The sequence below is a fragment of the Astyanax mexicanus genome, chromosome 15, assembly GCF_023375975.1.
Source record: "Astyanax mexicanus isolate ESR-SI-001 chromosome 15, AstMex3_surface, whole genome shotgun sequence".
NCBI lineage: Eukaryota > Metazoa > Chordata > Actinopteri > Characiformes > Acestrorhamphidae > Astyanax > Astyanax mexicanus.
This window is the reverse complement of record NC_064422.1, coordinates 7,733,350-7,752,649: the sequence shown is the minus strand read 5'-3', so window position 1 is coordinate 7,752,649 and position 19,300 is coordinate 7,733,350. Positions and strand designations below refer to the sequence as shown.

Sequence of the window (19,300 nt, the reverse complement as noted above, 5' to 3'; positions counted from 1 at the left end):
GTGTTGCATAAGGTGGAGCAGCATAGTAAGAGTGTTCCCATCACACAGTTTTACAGTGCTGAGAGGGTAAAGTCAGTCATATTTATGAATATAGATTTTTTATATATTCTCCTCTATTAATATTTAAAGCCGACTAATTGTCTATCCTGCATACTTAATCACTGATTTTCTTTAAGGTCATGAAGCAATGGTAGCTTTAATTCTTTAATTTAGTTCAACAATTCAGATCTCTTATTTTTACTAATTAAATTTAATGTTTTTTTTATTATTTTTGTGTTATTTACCCATATTCTTCTATTACCTTTATTTCTTTCTTTTTTTCAATTTGTACATTCACTTTCATGGATTTTTTGTTTGAAGTATAGGGCAGTGTCACATTAGAGTGTCAACTTTGACAGACTCTGAAAGACTCCATTGGACAGGATAGGTGCCAAGAGGTGCAAATTCTTTGTTACCTTACTTAGAGGTACAAATTTTGGTTATCTTTACTTTACTTATACTTTTTTAGTTATACTCGTAGCATTTTCACACAATTATCTGTACTATCTGTAGTTTCTAAATGTATCAACATTAACATTTTAATAGAAAAAATTGTTTTTGGTGGGTGGGAGGTGTGGGGGGGATGTGCACTATAGAACTCTGTGGTTCAGCCTAAGCTTGTGTCCTTAATGGCATTTTTCCTCTTACATCACTTTTACCTTAATATTTTAAGTAGTTTTAAAAACAGTATTTTTACACTTTTACTGGAGTAAAAAGCTTGAGTTGATACTTCGACATCTGCAGAAGTATTTTAAACCCTAATATCTTTAATAACTTTGGCACTTATGTAACTAATGCTCCTGAGCTCATTTGTGTTCAGACAGCTTGCCCAAATTCAGTTTGTGCATATATAGATCATTTCCATATAGATTTTAGATAAGTCTGGGCAACCAGAACCCATGAAATCCAATTTGGAATTTGAAGGCGGTTTAAAATGCGATACAATCAGATATGTACAGATGCGCCTCAGTCTGGACGGTCGCTCAAATCAAATTTCAACATGTCTTTTGCGTCACTCACAACAAAAACTACAACCTCCTGCCAAGAAAAGGCCTAGGGGTTAGTTACTGACACCGACCTTGTTACCACAGCAACCCACGCAGATGCGTTTGTGATGTCCGGACAGGCAAATCCGATCTGATCACTTGCAAATAGCAGTGCAGAGAGTCGGTAGACTCAACAAATCGGATTTGCCTGCAGTCTGAACACAGCCTGGGATGAAACTGATCCAAAATCTAAAAAAACAAATATGGGGACATTTTTTTTTTTATAAAAACTCACTTTTTTTGTGTGCTTTTGTATTTTTTTTTTTTTTACTTGGGTCTCGACTGCCACTATAAACACATCAAGCACGAAAAAAAAAAAACATATCCATTTTCTGTAAATCAGCTGAAATGTTATCTTGTCAGGAATCATATGCTTCTATGAGCAGTTAAGTTTTTTTTACGTTTGGATGGCTGCCTTATTCCTTATCCATATCCAACTAGATCAGTTGAAGATCCCCCACTTTCGTCATTTTGGTTGAGGACCTCAGACAGGACAAAGCAGGATTAGCCAGCAGACTTCGTCCGAGGGAGGGATCTGTACCTACTGTCCAGTTTTGTGTTTGTGCTTCTATTGTAGTCAAACACGAACTTGCTTGTTTGTGTTTTGCCACTGGTAAGGTGATAAACACTCAGCGGAAACATAGTGTGGCTAGCAACAGCTTATTTGTATAAAAGTGACAGAGCCCTCAAATGGCTCATTTTGAAAAAGACTAAAACGGGCAAGAATAGAGCTGGTGAGATCTCTTTTTTTATGTGTATTGTAACTTGTGTAAAAAGGTATAATATAAACCCTTTAACACAGCTGATTGTGCACCCAAGCAGACAGTGTGCCATAAACATAACCCGTGCGCTCCCTCGTGCTCGACCAGGACGAGCTGTACGCTGAGCACACTGCTCTTATTGATCGTAGGTGGAAGCTGCCGTTGAGCAATGTGGAGCTCCATTAGGAACAGGTGTAACTAGACCTGTGTCTGTGGATGGAGATGTACGTGGAGGAGTAAATGAAAGGAGCTGAGTCAGCCTAAACGTCCTCACTGCCCTCACCGCACTGCCCTTACTGCCCTCACTTTCACAGCCTTCTAGGGGTTCAAAAAACATCTAATTATATCCGTGAACAAAAATCCAGAAATCCCTTGCTGAAACTGTAGAACATTATAATTCTGCAGAATAAAGCTGGAGATTAACCTCTTATTAGTCTAATTATAGTTTTGAGTTGTGCTGGAAACTAATGGGTTAAATTAGTGAAAGTTATAGACAGAAAATTGTCCAATTGTGTTTGTTCTTTAGGTGAAACAACTAAACCAGCTCTGCAGTTGGTCTTGGATTTCAGTGATAGATTAACCAGATTAACAACTAGGGCTGTGCCATATTGTATTGTTTACAATAATAATTTTCCATAAAATAAAAATCCACATTGTGATAATAGGTATGATGCTTTAAATGATTTTTTTGTAAAATTATTCATATTTGTAGTTCATATGCATGCATTGAATATTCTGATTTTTTTTGTTTTTTGTTTCATTGTGTTATTTCAATTTCAAAATGTTGGTATAATATATATATATATTTTTTAATTTTGTATCATTTTACACCAACTTTTTTTTCTTTTTGTTTTCTACTTTTTTTACTATATGTTTGAAACTGTTAAAAATTATTTTGGCCAGAAGAACTCGCAAAAGGCGACCCAATACCCCAGTTTTTAGATTGAATATATTAGGCTTAGCAAGGATGGCCATTTCAGCACACTGGTATCATTAAACACAATATTTTATCCCTTCTCCACACAGAAATGCTTCTTCTTTCAGTTTAGAAACTAAATAATACGGACTGCCAAGAAATCTTATGATCCAGACCATTCTTCATGCATCTCCTGTAAGGTAAAACAAGCAATTAAAACAAGCCAGCAATTAAAACATCAGCAAATAAAATGTATTTATTGTTCTGTGTCAAGTTTAATAAATACAGTGGTTTCAGAACAATTCTATTGGATTTAATTTGTAAATAAAGAACATCACTATCTAAACTAAACCCCCAGACTCTAGAACAGAAACGTCAGAACAGAAGCTCTTCACTGAAGAACTCAAGAACGTGCAGAGTGTATCTGTTCAAAACAACAAAAGCCTTTAACAGTATTTCATGTAAACCATCATCCTCATATCTTAGGAATTAAGATATTAAGAATTATAAATCACAGCTGTTGGACTAAACCATAATTAGGGCTGGGGCGGTATTGATTTTTTATAACCGCGGTAAAAAACTAACGCATCACCGCGATATTGCGGTTAACCGCGAGACCCCAAACCCCCGCCCCCCCCAAAAAAAAAAACGCAAATTTATTGGTAACAAATCTTTATTCTTCAAACCATACAGCCTACATACAACCTCTACATAAACCATAAATACAGCATAACAAGTGAACATATGCTGCCTGTATAATTCGTCATTGTACAGCTAACCTGTCTTTTTCCGTGCAGACTTTTTGAAGGAGGAGCTTGTCCGCCTCCCCCTTCTCCATCCATAGATCTATTTTAGGCCTGGCCCGAATAGCGGTTTTGAGCTCAGGATATTCGGCAGTAATTGGTAGCGAATATTCTAATATTCGTTTAAAAAAAAAAGACGAATTAATCCACAGCAAAATTTTCCACTGACCCCCGGCCCCGAAAAAAATATATTTCTCACCCCTTTCCTCGGGCCGTTCGGGCTCAAGGCTCAAGAAGTCTGTGATAGGCGTCTGTTTTTTTTTTATTCACACTCTTCTTATTTCTCATTAAATATCTACTAGATACAGATTATATCTGTACAGTATCATTTATTTCACTTCCCTCCTGAATATTTGGAGTGCATTATGTCTCCTTATGTTGTGTAGTTATGTAGTTTTCACCCCAGAATTTCTGCTGCTGCCCAGGCTTCGGCTGCATTGCAGGGCAGGAGCGCAGCTGCGTTACGGCTATTTCGTTTGAATTGTGCAGTGCAGAGTATTACAGATTTTGTATTTTTGCACTTGGGCTATTAGCTCAATATTAAATATTTCGTTTGTTTATAAATTATTTTATATTCTTAAACCATGTTAAATTATATTCGATTGGAGGAAATTAATTCAGACATCATTTCTTTTTTGTCCCGTTACCGTTCCGCAAAAAAAAATCCTTCTTTTAATCCCGCATCAGCCCGCCACATACACAGTTTTGCCGCACCTGCCCCGCGGTCCTAAATAAATTTAATAAATTACATTTAGTGCTTAAAATTAAAAAAAATATTTATTAAAACCGCGCTGAATAGTGCGGTCACGTTTCTTACCACATTACAAAAAAAAAAATCGGTGTGTGTGTGCGCGTGTCGGTCCATTCTCCGCTCCTTTTTTGTGCTTAGGGTTTTTTTTGTTGCGTGCATGAGAATCACTGCGTGATTATTACAATTTTCTTAACTATTTATTAATGTGCTCCCACATCCTCTGGATTGATTAAACTCCTGTTCCCGCCAATAACAATTCAGTTCTGTCTGTGCCGCAAGATATCCTGACGGGACCCGCGTCATATAATATGTTGATTAAAATGTCGTGACGTTAAGAAATCGGCTCGCAAGAGACAACCGACCAAAAAAAAGACATTAGTTCCATTTTAAAATAATAGAAACCTGTCCTTTATGTTTGACAATTTTTGTTTCACTTTACGTGTCCTTACTCATCTGAAGTTTATTTATCTGAACTGAGTTTCATATGGTTATATTTGTAGCGGTTCTGAACTCAGTTCCGCGTGCTGTGAAAGAGACAAGGCGCAGCGCATTTTACCTCAGACTTGGTCAGATAACAACATTTCAGTAAAGATGGTGGTTATAGTTTTATATCATTGCTTTGCTGTTTGAACTACACTTCAACCAACCTTACTATTTTTACCAAGACTGAGGCGCAATGCCGCGCGTTCTCCGCGGTGCTCACGCAGAACAGCCAGCAGCCAGACAATGAATTAATATATTTTACTTTCTCAAAATGTGACCACGGAACACCTTACATGGCTCTATGGTTTACCTTGAGGTGGGTGAATTAGTTTGATGTGTTGGCGAGAGGTGCAGACACCACTTTCCGGCAAATCTTGCAGATGATTCTCTTCTGTTCTGAGTCTTTTTCTTCCTTTTTTCTCAACTTACTGAGCCTGCCCTGTAGCTTCCATTTCCGAGCCAATATTAGTGCTGCTAATCTTCACTCTCTTCAGCAGCCTCAATGGAGACGAAGTGAGCAGGACCTCAATGAGTACCACGCACCGCGTTTTGCTTAACCCATTCGCCGCCGCGCCAGTGCAGCGGCAGCACAGATAAATGACAAAAAATTTTATATTCGATATTATGAATTTTGAGATCGTTTGACACCAATATCTATCGCGATCAAAATATATTTGATATATTGCACAGCCCTATAGTGTAGGACTTACACTTGACATATTAATACTGAATTCACCACAGTTGTGCTTATATGGAGCATTTTACTACCGCTCAAAACGCAGTCAATCAGATTTGACAGCCATAAAAAAATGCGGTAATGACGGTAATGAGCTCATCACCGCGGTGACGTCCCATAACCGCGGTATTGCGGTAATAAAATTATCGTCACAGCCCTAACCATAATATTGTTTATAAAAGTTTGGTAACACTTTACTTGTATGGTCCATTGTAGAGGCCTCATACAGAACACACTCAATTAACATCTTAAATTCAACTGAACTCTAAAGTGAAAGAAAAGGATTCTGTATTGAATGTAACCCTACACCCAACTCTAATCCAAACTCTAATCTTAACATTTAAGGACTGGGTTTATGGTTGGATTTGAAGGTTAGTTTAAGGTTTTGGTCGAAGTTAGATTGTTGGTACCACTTTAAAATAAGACTACCTTTATAAAGGGTTTATTAATGGTTTACACTTAGTTTATTAATGGTTACTAATTAGGTTGTAAATGCCTTAAAAATCATTAATAATCAGTTATAACACATACGTAGAAAGGGCAACAATATAGATGGCTGTGGGTTCAGTATTTTACAAACAACAGGTCATTATTGCTTTTTCTACGTATGTGTTATAACTGATTATTAATGATTTTTAAGGCATTTACAACCTAATTAGTAACCATTAATAAACCCTTTATAAAGGTAGTCTTATTTTAAAGTGGTACCGGTTTTAGTACCAGTACCAGAACCCTTATCTTACACAGCCACATCTGTGTAATGTGTGCAGCATGTGGTTTTGTATTGTCTTTTTGAAAAAAGCATGAACATCAATGGAAAAGGTAGGATATGTTGCTCTAATATCTCAGTGTACTTTTCTCCATTAGTTGAGATCCTCTGCTCAAGCACTGAACTGTTTTCATTTTATTGCTTTGTTCCAAATCAGGATTAAAATCACTTGTTAATTATTTTTACCTCTTTTTTGGAATGTGCTGCTAGCCTGAAATGTAGAAATGTATGTACTACTGCATCTGAAAAAAAAAATAAAATAATTGAAAATTACTTTATTTTTAGTAATTCAGCTCTCAAAACCACCACTGATCATCAGTAAATTTTGCATTTCATTAGTAAATCAAGGGAGCAGAGTCTGGAGGAAGAGTGGAGAGACACACAGTCCAAACTGCTCGAGGTCTATTGTGAAGTTTCCACCAATCAGTGATGGTTTGGAGAGACATGTCATCTGCTGGTGTTGATCCACTGTGTTTTATTATCGAGTCTAAAGTCAGTGCAGTTTTGTTTTCCCACAAAATCTTACAGCACTTCATGCTTCCCTTTGCTGACATATTTTATAGAGATGCGGATTTTATTTTCCAGCAGGACTTGCACACTGCTGTAAGTACCAATTGCTCTTAAATAATATTCTAATTTTCTGAGATACTGAGATTTCATTCAAAATCATCAACAATAAAATAAATAAATCAATGTATAATACATCTATATAATGATATGATGATATATGAGTTTCACATTTTGAACTGAATTTCTAAAATAATGTAATTTTTTAAAGTATTAGTTTATTTATAAATTGAACGAATTTGAGCAGATAAAACATACTTTTTGCAGTCAAATAATAACTGTAAGAAACACGTAGGGCTAGGCAATTAATTGTAAATATTGATATATTTGAAACCATTTATACAAAAACGTGTGGTTTGTGTAGGAATGGCTTGGTTTCTAAAGGGAAGACACTCAGCAGAACACAGCAGAAAAATTATGTTGTAGAAATATTTTGTAATTAAAGAAACCGAATAATGACTTTTTTCAGCATGTCAAACATCATCCAGTGCATTTTACTACACCAGTAAAACACTTACTTACCTACACCTAAAAATTCACAAATAAAACCTAATATGTTACAATGATACGTTATCGTTTTAAACGTCCTATACATTATATTGCATGTCTCTACAAATATTGCCATATGAGTTACAGTTTCGCCCAGCCCTAGCAGCACTGCTTTTTTCATACTTTCTCAATAGAGGGTGTATTATTCAAATCTTAATAAAAATAAATTATTTTATATGTAAGCTAGTTGTGAGATGCTTTCTTATGGCAAAATGTTTATGCTATGTTTATGTTTTATTGGGAAATAAGATATTATTTAAACTCATTTTTGGACTATTTCTTTTTTGTTGTACATAAAGAAGTATTTAGAAGATTTAATGTGGTTGTCAGGCCTTTTAAGGGTGTTTTCACACCTGTAGTTAACTTCTCTGGTCTAAATCAGTTGATTAGTTTGTTTATTTGGAACATTTTCTCACTGGGTTTGGTTTGTTTTCACACAGGCAAAAACCTAGATGCACCAAAATGTGCACCAATAAACAAAGAGCAAAAAAGTAAATACAGCAGGAAGGTGACGTGTTCCAGACTAGCTTATATATTTGTGCAGTTTGAAGCTGCTTTAACATTAAACACTGAACAAAAATGTGCAGATGCACTTTTAAATACATGCGCAATTGCGTTGGTAAATGGAATTGCATGAACGTGAGCATGAGAATTGCGAGCGCTTGTTTAATACTATGATAAATATCTGGGTAGTAAATCAGTCTAAACTGCACCTGAACAGCAGTTTAGCTCAAATTTAAGGTGTATTTGATTGGGTCGTATCGAGGCTAGATCACGTTCTCACCACTAAAGAACTGCCTCAGAGTTTGCACACCTGCTAAAACAAACTGGACCAAGGGTGCAAACGAACCAGATAGTGCTGACGTGAAAATGCACTAAAACACTGTAAACTATTTTAAAACCTGGGTTAAAGGATTTAGTAGGATTCAGACAGTCCTCTAGAAGTCTATATAGTTCAGAACTGAATAGCTGAGGAACATTAGGACTGGTGTCTACCAAGGCTCCCATCACTGTGATGCTCCTACAGTAGACCTCAGTGGATCTAGACCAATCAGAAGCTGGGGGGTTTAAAGCTGGAGATAAGCGAGCGATGACATTTGCAGCAGACTTCTCCTCGTCTTCATCTACACCTGCTCCAGAGTGGAGAGGTTTTACGAGTCGTGTCGATGGACACCGCTGAGTGGGACGTCGGCCGTGGTCCTTAGACAAACACACTCCAGTGTTATTGGTGCTTGCAGCGCTGACTCCTCCTCCGGTAGATCTCCTCCGTGAACGGCCTGTAATCCAACAGAACAAACACACACACACACAATCACACACACAATCACACACACACACACACAGAGAAGGAGGCTGTAAATCTCCAGCATTTCCGTACCGTACCAGCCTGCTCCTGGCACCCCCGCCCACCAAACCTCTCGCACCACTGACCACATCAGAGGATTTTTCCAGTAAGGAACATTTTCTATGGAGGCTAATGTGGCTAAACAATACTGCTGAGTCCCTTAAAGGAGCAGTTCAGACATAAAATAAACTTAACGGTTAAGTTGATCAGCCACGATTACACCAGCAGATGCTAAGCTAACAATAAACACTGAACCAACCTCTCATCTGCATAAACTAGGGGTGTACCATATGGTATTGTACTCACTAATATCGCAAATTTCCATATCGTGATAATAGCGATATTCTAAAAAAAAAAAAGCAGTATTTGCATTTTTTGCGTTTTTTAACTTTATTTACTGTTTTCAATAGATTTTTTATACTGTTATGTCATTTTCTCCCCGATTTACAGGGCTAATTACCCAATCCACTCATTAGGACTCCCCCTATCACTAGTGATACCCCAACACCAGGAGGGTGTTGCCAAGCATTGCAGAGTAGCGTCACAGTGAGCTCAGAGGAAAGCGCATTTACTCGGTTCCGATATATTGGCTCACAGACGCCCTGTGCTGATGGACATCAGCCAAGAAATGATGAGGGGGAAAGAGAGCCTCATCTACCCACTCAAAGAGAATAAGGCCAAGGACTTAGGCAGCTGATGGCAAGCTACATAAACAGGATTTGAACCGGCGAACTCCCGATCATAGTGGTAGCTCAGCCCGCTGGACCACATGGAGCCCCTTTTTTTAAACTATTTTAAACGGCATTTAATTTCAATTGTAGTTTGCAGTTCCATGCAATAAATAAATATAATGCGCTTTTGTTTGTGGAAGATTTGGGTTATTACTTCATTTTTGTTATATTGTATATATTTGTTTGTACAAAATTACAGTTTTGGTGAGTTACTGTTTATAGAATAGACACAAATTTATAGATGTATTTGTTATTACTGAATGTAATGAAACTGTTATTGTTATGCTAAATTCAACTTTTATCTGTATATTTTGGTTTTCATTTTTGCAAAACGTAAATATTTTGTCATACTGCAAAAAATATTACTACAGCAATATAATTTTAGAGCCACATTGCCCACGCCCAATGTAAACACATGGCTTCTAATAAACAATGTTCTGTCAAAACTCTTCCAGATCTTAATTCAGAAAAGTGAAAAGTGCTAAAAAAGTGCGATGCTGTTTTAAGTGGTTGCTAGGGTTTGCTAAGCAGTAGCTGTAGTATTTAAGGTGGTTGAACTGTGGGTAGCATAAACTTGCTGCCAGCAGGTTAAGTCTTTACAGATGCAGATTAAACAGGTAAATTATGCAACATCCATATTTCCACCACTTTTGCTTTAGAAACACTACATCTGTGTTGATTCTCAGCATTTCAAACTAAAATAGCTCCAAACAAACGTCATTCTGCTCAAAACAACGGCTGATTTTACGAGCTTTCTCGGGTTCAGGATGGAGCTGCTTGCAGCTCAGTTAGCAAGAACTTCTGGTACTCTCTCACAGAAAACCTCGTCAGGTGCTGCTTTAAATGATTTAACTGATAGTTTAACTAGCTGTCTTGCTCTTCTATTTCTACACTAAAATATCTCCAAACACACAACTTTAAGTCAAAGCTACAGCTATTGAGCCTCTAGATTAGTAAGTGGATCAGCCTTGTGTGCTTGATAACCAAAATGTTGATTATGTCAATATCGGACCCAGTATCAAAATTGGATCAAATTGGTCACATTCAATTTCCAAACTAACGGAGATCTGGATGAGTTCTGAGAGTTTGGTTGAGAAATAAGCAGTTTTGAGGGCAGCTTTACAGAGATAAGGTTACAATCTTAACTTAACAAAGTCCAGTGTTTGTTAGCAGAGTTAGCCTAGCATTCCCCATTGGACATTAAAGAAGCACACATCAGACATCAAACATATCTTAACTGATCGACCGGCCTAAACAGCGTACACGAACCCACTCAGCCTGGTCTTCATCCATACTGCTAATGGTCTGCTTTCAAGGGGGATAAAATGCTGCTAATTCCCACCTTTCTGATTTTAGCTAAGCCCCCAAAAAACGAAATCTGTAACCAGGGAAACAAGCCATTACTGCCCTCCATTAGAGAGCGGCTCTGAGTGCAGAGCTGAAGAACTGAAGAGCGCGCAGGGCTCAGATCTATCAGCGGGGACAGGAACCAAAATTAAACACATAAAAACTAACAAAAACAAAATAATGACTGTCAGTTTATGAAGCAGCAGCTAAAACACAGTGTGGCCCAATTTCCCTCCGACAGACCATCAAACCCCAGCGAGCGACCCAATAGCTGCAGAGAGAGAGCTACATTTTCTCTTCAGATGGTCCATCATTATCTGGGCTTCATGCTGATGCTGCTGATGCTGAGGTTCAGTCTTTAACGAGCTCCACTTAGCTTTGGTGTTTTTTGGTGGTTTAGATCTCCACTGCTGCACAGTACCATCCAGAAAGATGGAGTATCTTCAGAAGCCATTCTCTAACATTTGTGGTGAGAGCAGACTCATCTGACTCAACGTTTGACTGAAGATCTGAACTCTAACAACTGACAGCTTGACCAAGAAGAAACCTAATATGAACCTCACATCATTCACACCACTGAACAACCTCATATCCACCTCACATTATAGCAAAGTAAATCAAACATAGTTTTATAAAAAAAGGGTGCGGCACACAATCCACCTGTCCATATTAAGCACTTGACTTGCAGTACTGTGCATAGACGTTTTAATGTTTTTTTGTGTGTTTTTGCACATAGACTATAAGCTCAGTATAAAAAATCATTTGTTTAGAAATAATTTTCTATTCTTAAACCATGTTAAATTATATTAGATTAAAGGAAAGTCATTCAGACATCATTCATCTAGCCTAATCTACAGATGTGCTGTGGATCATTGTTTGCATTGTTCATATTTTAATCTTTTGGAGATCTGTTCTGTTTTTTAAAAGCTCAGTTTTGACACTCTAAAATAATGTGGGGTTTAATTTGGTCTCGGGCTCAAAAGGACAGTGTATGGGGCGGGTAAGGGTGGGCTCAAAAGGACAGTGTATGGGGCGGGTAAGGGTGGGCTCAAAAGGACAGTGTATGGGGCGGGTAAGGGTGGGCTCAAAAGGACAGTGTATGGGGCGGGTAAGGGTGGGCTCAAAAGGACAGTGTATGGGGCGGGTAAGGGTGGGCTCAAAAGGACAGTGTATGGGGCGGGTATGGGTGGGCTCAAAAGGACAGTGTATGGGGCGGGTATGGGTGGGCTCAAAAGGACAGTGTATGGGGCGGGTATGGGTGGGCTCAAAAGGACAGTGTATGGGGCGGGTATGGGTGGGCTCAAAAGGACAGTGTATGGGGCGGGTATGGGTGGGCTCAAAAGGACAGTGTATGGGGCGGGTATGGGTGGGCTCAAAAGGACAGTGTATGGGGCGGGTATGGGTGGGCTCAAAAGGACAGTGTATGGGGCGGGTATGGGTGGGCTCAAAAGGACAGTGTATGGGGCGGGTATGGGTGGGCTCAAAAGGACAGTGTATGGGGCGGGTATGGGTGGGCTCAAAAGGACAGTGTATGGGGCGGGTATGGGTGGGCTCAAAAGGACAGTGTATGGGGCGGGTGTGGGTGGGCTCAAAAGGACAGTGTATGGGGCGGGTGTGGGTGGGCTCAAAAGGACAGTGTATGGGGCGGGTGTGGGTGGGCTCAAAAGGACAGTGTATGGGGCGGGTGTGGGTGGGCTCAAAAGGACAGTGTATGGGGCGGGTGTGGGTGGGCTCAAAAGGACAGTGTATGGGGCGGGTATGGGTGGGCTCAAAAGGACAGTGTATGGGGCGGGTATGGGTGGGCTCAAAAGGACAGTGTATGGGGCGGGTATGGGTGGGCTCAAAAGGACAGTGTATGGGGCGGGTATGGGTGGGCTCAAAAGGACAGTGTATGGGGCGGGTATGGGTGGGCTCAAAAGGACAGTGTATGGGGCGGGTATGGGTGGGCTCAAAAGGACAGTGTATGGGGCGGGTATGGGTGGGCTCAAAAGGACAGTGTATGGGGCGGGTATGGGTGGGCTCAAAAGGACAGTGTATGGGGCGGGTGTGGGTGGGCTCAAAAGGACAGTGTATGGGGCGGGTGTGGGTGGGCTCAAAAGGACAGTGTATGGGGCGGGTGTGGGTGGGCTCAAAAGGACAGTGAATGGGGCGGGTGTGGGTGGGCTCAAAAGGACAGTGTATGGGGCGGGTGTGGGTGGGCTCAAAAGGACAGTGTATGGGGCGGGTGTGGGTGGGCTCAAAAGGACAGTGAATGGGGCGGGTGTGGGTGGGCTCAAAAGGACAGTGTATGGGGCGGGTGTGGGTGGGCTCAAAAGGACAGTGTATGGGGCGGGTGTGGGTGGGCTCAGGCCAGGTTGGGCTGGATATTTTGGGCCCGATCTAAGCTTTAATTAACACTCCTCAACCCAGTGTCACGTGTGTACCAGGAATACATCATATAAGGGATTACCACCTACAGTGGACAGAGCAGTGGCAATAACTGTCTGTGTGAACAGACAAGTGATTGTGGAATTATTATTCTATTATTCTTTTAAAATTTCTGAAATTAACTGAACTTACCCTTCATATGCGATGGCCACTCTGTAGGACAACGCCACCACAGCAGTCAGGACAACTCCTACAGGACTGGCATTCCTACACACACACACACACACACACACACACACACATACACACACACACACACACACACAGTTATGTTATAGCAAGGAAACATCTGTTTTCGCTGCTCATATCTAAACAGGCTTGTATCAGGTTCAATCAATCCATCATCTTCAGGATTTGCCAACTGTAGTAGGGGTGTAACGATACACAAAATTCACGGTTCAGTTCACACCACATACAGTCATATGAAAAAGTTTGGGCAAAAGCACACCTCAGGCGACTCTGTTTGTGGCGTGCTTGCAGAAATGGCTTCTTTCGCATCACTTTCCCATACAGCTTCTCCTTATGCAAAGTGAGCTGTATTGTTGACCGATGCACAGTGACACCATCTGCAGCAAGATGATGCTGCAGCTCTTTGGAGGCGGTCTGTGGATTGTCCTTGACTGTTCTCACCATTCTTCTTCTCTGCCTTTCTGATATTTTTCTTGGCCTGCCACTTCTGGTCTTAACAAGAACTGTCCCTGTGGTCTTCCATTACCTTACTATGTTCCTCACAGTGGAAACTGACAGGTTAAATCTCTGAGACAACTTTTTGTATCCTTCCCCTGAACAACTATGTTGAACAATCTTTGTTTTTAGATCATTTGAGAGTTGTTTTGATGAGCCCATGATGCCACTCTTCAGAGGAGATTCAAATAGGAGAACAACTTGCAATTGGCCACCTTAAATACCTTTTCTCATGATCGGATACACCTGGCTATGAAGTTTAAAGCTCAATGAGGTTACCAAACCAATTGTGTGCTTCAGTAAGTCAGTAAAAAGTAGTTAGGAGTATTCAAATCAATAAAATGATAAGGGTGCCCATACTTTTGCACCGGTCAAATTTTGGTTTAATGCATATTGCACATTTTCTGTTAGTACAATAAACCTCATTTCAATCCTGAAATATTACTGTGTCCATCAGTTATTAGATATATCAAACTGAAATGGCTGTTGCAAACACCCAAATATTTACAACTAAATTGATTAAGATTAATAGGGGTGCCCAAACTTTTTCATATGACTGTATATAACCCACGCTTTAGTATGATTTCGCTACAGTGCTGAAAAACAATAGGCAGGGTTTCGTTTTGTTAATTCATTGTGAACAGAGAGTTGTGCATCTTACAGAATGCTTCATGTTGTTCTGTTATTTATTCCATCTGATGGGATTAATACAGCCCATACTACATCAAGCAGTGAAATGTAAACTGTGAAAGATTTTACGTTTTATTCATTGATGCTAACTGTACCGTGTATTCTCCGTGTGATTGCACAGAATTAGCCGTGACCCCATTCTATGGCGGTTCAGAAAGACAACATGCACCATAACACGCCTAGATTAGATTCTACAGAGTATTTTGTTTGTATTTTTTAAGAGCCAGTACATCTCACCCATGAGTGAGAGTGATCTTCATACACAAATCTAAATTCAGTAGCATTACCATCTTCCCCAAGACTAGTGTAGTTTGTAGTATTACTACCGAATAACCTGATTAACAGCTGTGTTCAGATGAGGATCTCTGAATTAGTCTAAATCCCAAACACTGAAGATCTCACTACTGCCACCGAATCCACTCCACCATCAACACCCATCTGACCAGTAGATTTGTGACCCCAGCCTCATTAAACTGTGGAGAGCAGGAGTGTGAGGGGTGTGAGTCAGTGCTGTGAACAGAACGACAGCATGTGCTGAGAAGAGCAGCAGATGATCAGGCGTCTCCTCAAGCTGTCGTTCAGAAGACGTCCGTCCACCAGCGACAGAAAGAGGCTTCCGTAAAGCCAGGAATCACGTCCACAGTGCTGACAGGACTGCGGAAAACAGAGGTCTTATCTTTGTGTATCTGTATATACAGTTGTGGTCAAAAGTTTACATACACTTGTAAAAAAACATAATGTTATGGCTGTCTTGAGTTTTCAATAAGTTCTACAACTCTTATTTTTCTGTGATAGAGTGATCGGAACACATACATGTTTGTCACAAAAAACAGTCATAAAATTTGGTTCTTTCATAAATTTATTATGGGTCTGCTGAAAATGTCACCAAATCTGCTGGGTCAAAAATATACATACAGCAACAAAATTTGTCAATTTTGGTGATGTAGCGAGTTGTGTCAATCAAATTAGCTTCATGTCATGGCCTCTTCACTTCTTGTAAGTGATTCTGATTGACTACAGCTGTTGACTTCTCATGAGCCCATTTAAATAGGGCTCATTTGACCCAGTGATTAGACTCAGCTACAAAAGCTACAATGGGAAAGTCAAAGGAACTCAGTGTGGATCTGAAAAAGCGAATTATTGACTTGAACAAGTCAGGGAACTCACTTGGAGCCATTTCAAAGCAGCTACAGGTCCCAAGAGCAACTGTGCAGACAATTATACGCAAGTATAAAGTGCATGGAACAGTTGTGTCACTGCCACGATCAGGAAGAAAACGCAAGCTATCACATGCTGCCGAGAGGAGATTGGTCAGGATGGTCAAGAGTCAACCAAGAATCACCAAGAAGCAGGTCTGCAAGGATTTGGAAGCTGATGGAACACAGGTGTCAGTCTCCACAGTCAAGCGTGTTTTACATCGCCATGGACTGAGAGGCTGCTGTGCAAGAAAGAAGCCCTTGCTCCAGAAAAGGCACCTTAAGACTCGGCTGAAGTTTGCTGCTGATCACATGGACAAAGATAAAACCTTCTGGAGGAAAGTTCTCTGGTCAGATGAAACAAAAATTGAGCTGTTTGGCCACAACACCCAGCAATATGTTTGGAGGAGAAAAGGTGAGGCCTTTAATCCCAGGAACACCATGCCTACTGTCAAGCATGGTGGTGGTAGTATTATGCTCTGGGGATGTTTTGCTGCCAGTGGAACTGGTTCTTTGCAGAAAGTAAATGGGATAATGAAGAAGGAGGATTACCTCCAAATTCTGCAGGAAAACTTAAAACCATCAGCCCGAAGGTTGGGTCTTGGGCGCAGTTGGGTGTTCCAACAAGACAATGACCCAAAACACACATCAAAAGTGGTAAAGGAATGGCTAAACCAGGCTAGAATTAAGGTTTTAGAATGGCCTTCCCAAAGTCCTGACTTAAACCCCATTGAGAACATGTGGACAGTGCTAAAGAAACGGGTTCATGCAAGAAAACCATCACATTTAGCTGAACTGCACCAATTCTGTCAAGAAGAGTGGTCAAACATTCGACCTGAAGCTTGCCAGGAGCTTGTGGATGGCTACCAAAAGCGCCTAGTTGCCGTGAAAATGGCCAAGGGACATGTAACCAAATACTAATGTTGCTGTATGTATATTTTTGACCCAGCAGATTTGGTGACATTTTCAGCAGACCCATAATAAATTTATGAAAGAACCAAATTTTATGACTGTTTTTTGTGACAAACATGTATGTGTTCCGATCACTCTATCACAGAAAAATAAGAGTTGTAGAACTTATTGAAAACTCAAGACAGCCATAACATTATGTTTTTTTACAAGTGTATGTAAACTTTTGACCACAACTGTACATGTACTACAGTCTTTAGTTATAAAATTACACACTGCTTCTACATGATTGACATTGGCCAAAAAAAAACAGATTGCTGAAATATATATATATATATATATATATATATATATATATATATATATATATATATATATATATATATATGCAGTTATAGATTACAGGTGTGGTCTAATTAGACACAAGATATTTTGTCCAGCTGACTTTGCAGGATGGTTCACTGTTGGACTAAGAAAAGCAGTATGGTTGCTTTGAGAAATTGCCCAGCAAAAAGATCCGGCAGTGGTCAGGTTGAGTATAGAGAACTCATGGTGGAGCTCTTCAGTCCTCCCTGTGGAGCAACAAACTGCCTCAAAAGTTGGTGTATCATACTCTGAAGCCACTGCATACAACACCGCTGTTGCCGTAGCAGAATGTTAGCAGTATGTTTGGGATCATTAGCTTGCTGTAAGACTAAATGCTCCCCAATGAGTTTGGAGGCATTTTTTACTGATTTCTAGAACACAGTACTGCAACAAAATAAATAAATATTAATGTTTTATTTAGCATAACTATACTATAAAATAAGATATATAATATAATATACTGTGTTGTACATATAGTGTCTCCCATTCTTTTATATTATATATCTTATTTTTACCCCCATCACTATTGCACTATTGTCTTTTGTCTTACGTATGTCTATTTGTGTCCTTGTTGTATTGTACATATAATGTCTCCCATTTTTTAATTTAAATCTATTTTCTGTACTTGCTGTAATTTTGTATGTTCTGTATGTCCTGTACATATGCAGTACTGACAATTAACATCAAACTACTTGACTTGACTATATGTTTACTGACTATATGGGTGTTAACTGAGGTGTTTATTGTTTATAGGTGTTGGAGAAGTTTAGTGTTTAAGGGTGTTGATGAAGGTGTTTATTGTTTATAGGTGTTGGAGAAGTTAAATGTAAATGGGTGTTGATGGAGGTATTTATTGTTTATAGGTGTTGGACAAGTTGACTGTTTAAGGGTGTTGATAAAGGTGTTTATTTTCTATAGGTGTTGGAGAAGTTGACTGTTTAAGGGTGTTGATGAAGGTGTTTATTTTCTATAGGTGTTGGAGAAGTTTAGTGTTTAAGGGTGTTGATGGAGGTGTTTATTGTTTATAGGTGTTGGAGAAATTGGCTGTTTAAGGGTGTTGATGAAGGTGTTTATTGTTTATAGGTGTTGGAGAAGTTGACTGTTTATGGGTGTTAATGAAGGTGTTTATTGTTTATAGGTGTTGGAGAAGTTGACTGTTTAAGGGTGTTGATGGAGGTGTTCATTGTTTATAGGTGTTGGAGAAGTTGACTGTTTAAGGGTGTTGATGGAGGTGTTTATTGTTTATAAGTGTTGGAGAAATTGGCTGTTTACGGGTGTTCTTGGATTTGTTTAAAAGTATTTGTGGAAATGTTTACCAATTCCATTACTGGTGGAAGTGTTGGTTTATTGTTTTCCAGTGTTTCTAGAGGTGTTTATTGTTTACATTTGTTGGTGGTGATGTTTATTGTTAACAGGTGGTTGTAGAGGTGTTTGTTTTCTGTTTACAGGTGTTGTTTAAATATTTGTTTTATTGTTAACAGGTGGTGGTAGATGTGTCTGTGTTTGTTTATTGTTTCCAGTGTTTTTAGAGGTGTTTATGGGTTATGGTTATGGTGGAGATGAAAGTGATGAGAGTGAGTGAAATTCTCTGTGAGTAAACATGGCAGTGCTGTACTCTGGGTGTTTACAATGCAAAAGGTGGATTGGCCCACCAGTCCGGGAGAGTTTAATATTTAATATGGCTGACCTTGCTGACCTGCAGCAGCTGCACAGAACATGTTTATTCTCACTTTCAGAAAGGAAAACTGATCTAGGAGTGTATGCAGGTTTGTTCAGGGTGACGCAGTGAATCATGCTGCTCCACACACACAGGAGGCACTTATCAGTTAGATAGACAGCCCTGAAATAAAAGCTTCAGCAAAAGTTCTACCAGGAGACACTATATGATCTATATTTCAACCAATCACTAGCTAAATACTCTGTACTGAGTAATAATACTCTCTCTCTCTCTCTCTCTCTCTCTCTCTCTCTCTCTCCCACATGATGCCTCCTCCTCCAGTGTGCTGGAGAATCTCTGTTCAGCCTCAGTGAGGGACAAAGGGAAAATAATAGTGGGAGGATAGAGTGAGCGGGTGATATCCAGGTGTCTTGACAACAGACGGACAGGGTGATCGTAACTCAACATTGACACCAGCCCACCACTGGCCTCACACCAAACCCCCCCCCCACCACAGACACTTCATTT

The 19,300-nt window shown here is 39.7% G+C and overlaps 1 protein-coding gene across 1 annotated transcript in view; it reads right to left on the bottom strand.

The window, feature by feature from the left end:
• Window positions 1–6,570: 6,570 nt before the first annotated feature.
• The window catches only part of pemt (phosphatidylethanolamine N-methyltransferase), an 87,055-nt gene continuing 74,325 nt past the window's right edge, over window positions 6,571–19,300 (bottom strand). The window contains exons 6-7 of the mRNA XM_022669329.2: window positions 13,403–13,477; window positions 6,571–8,697 (exon numbers count right to left, since the gene is read on the bottom strand). Coding sequence (XP_022525050.2) covers window positions 8,643–8,697; window positions 13,403–13,477 — 130 coding nt within the window. The 3' untranslated portion in view covers window positions 6,571–8,642. The remainder of the gene's footprint in view (window positions 8,698–13,402; window positions 13,478–19,300) is intronic.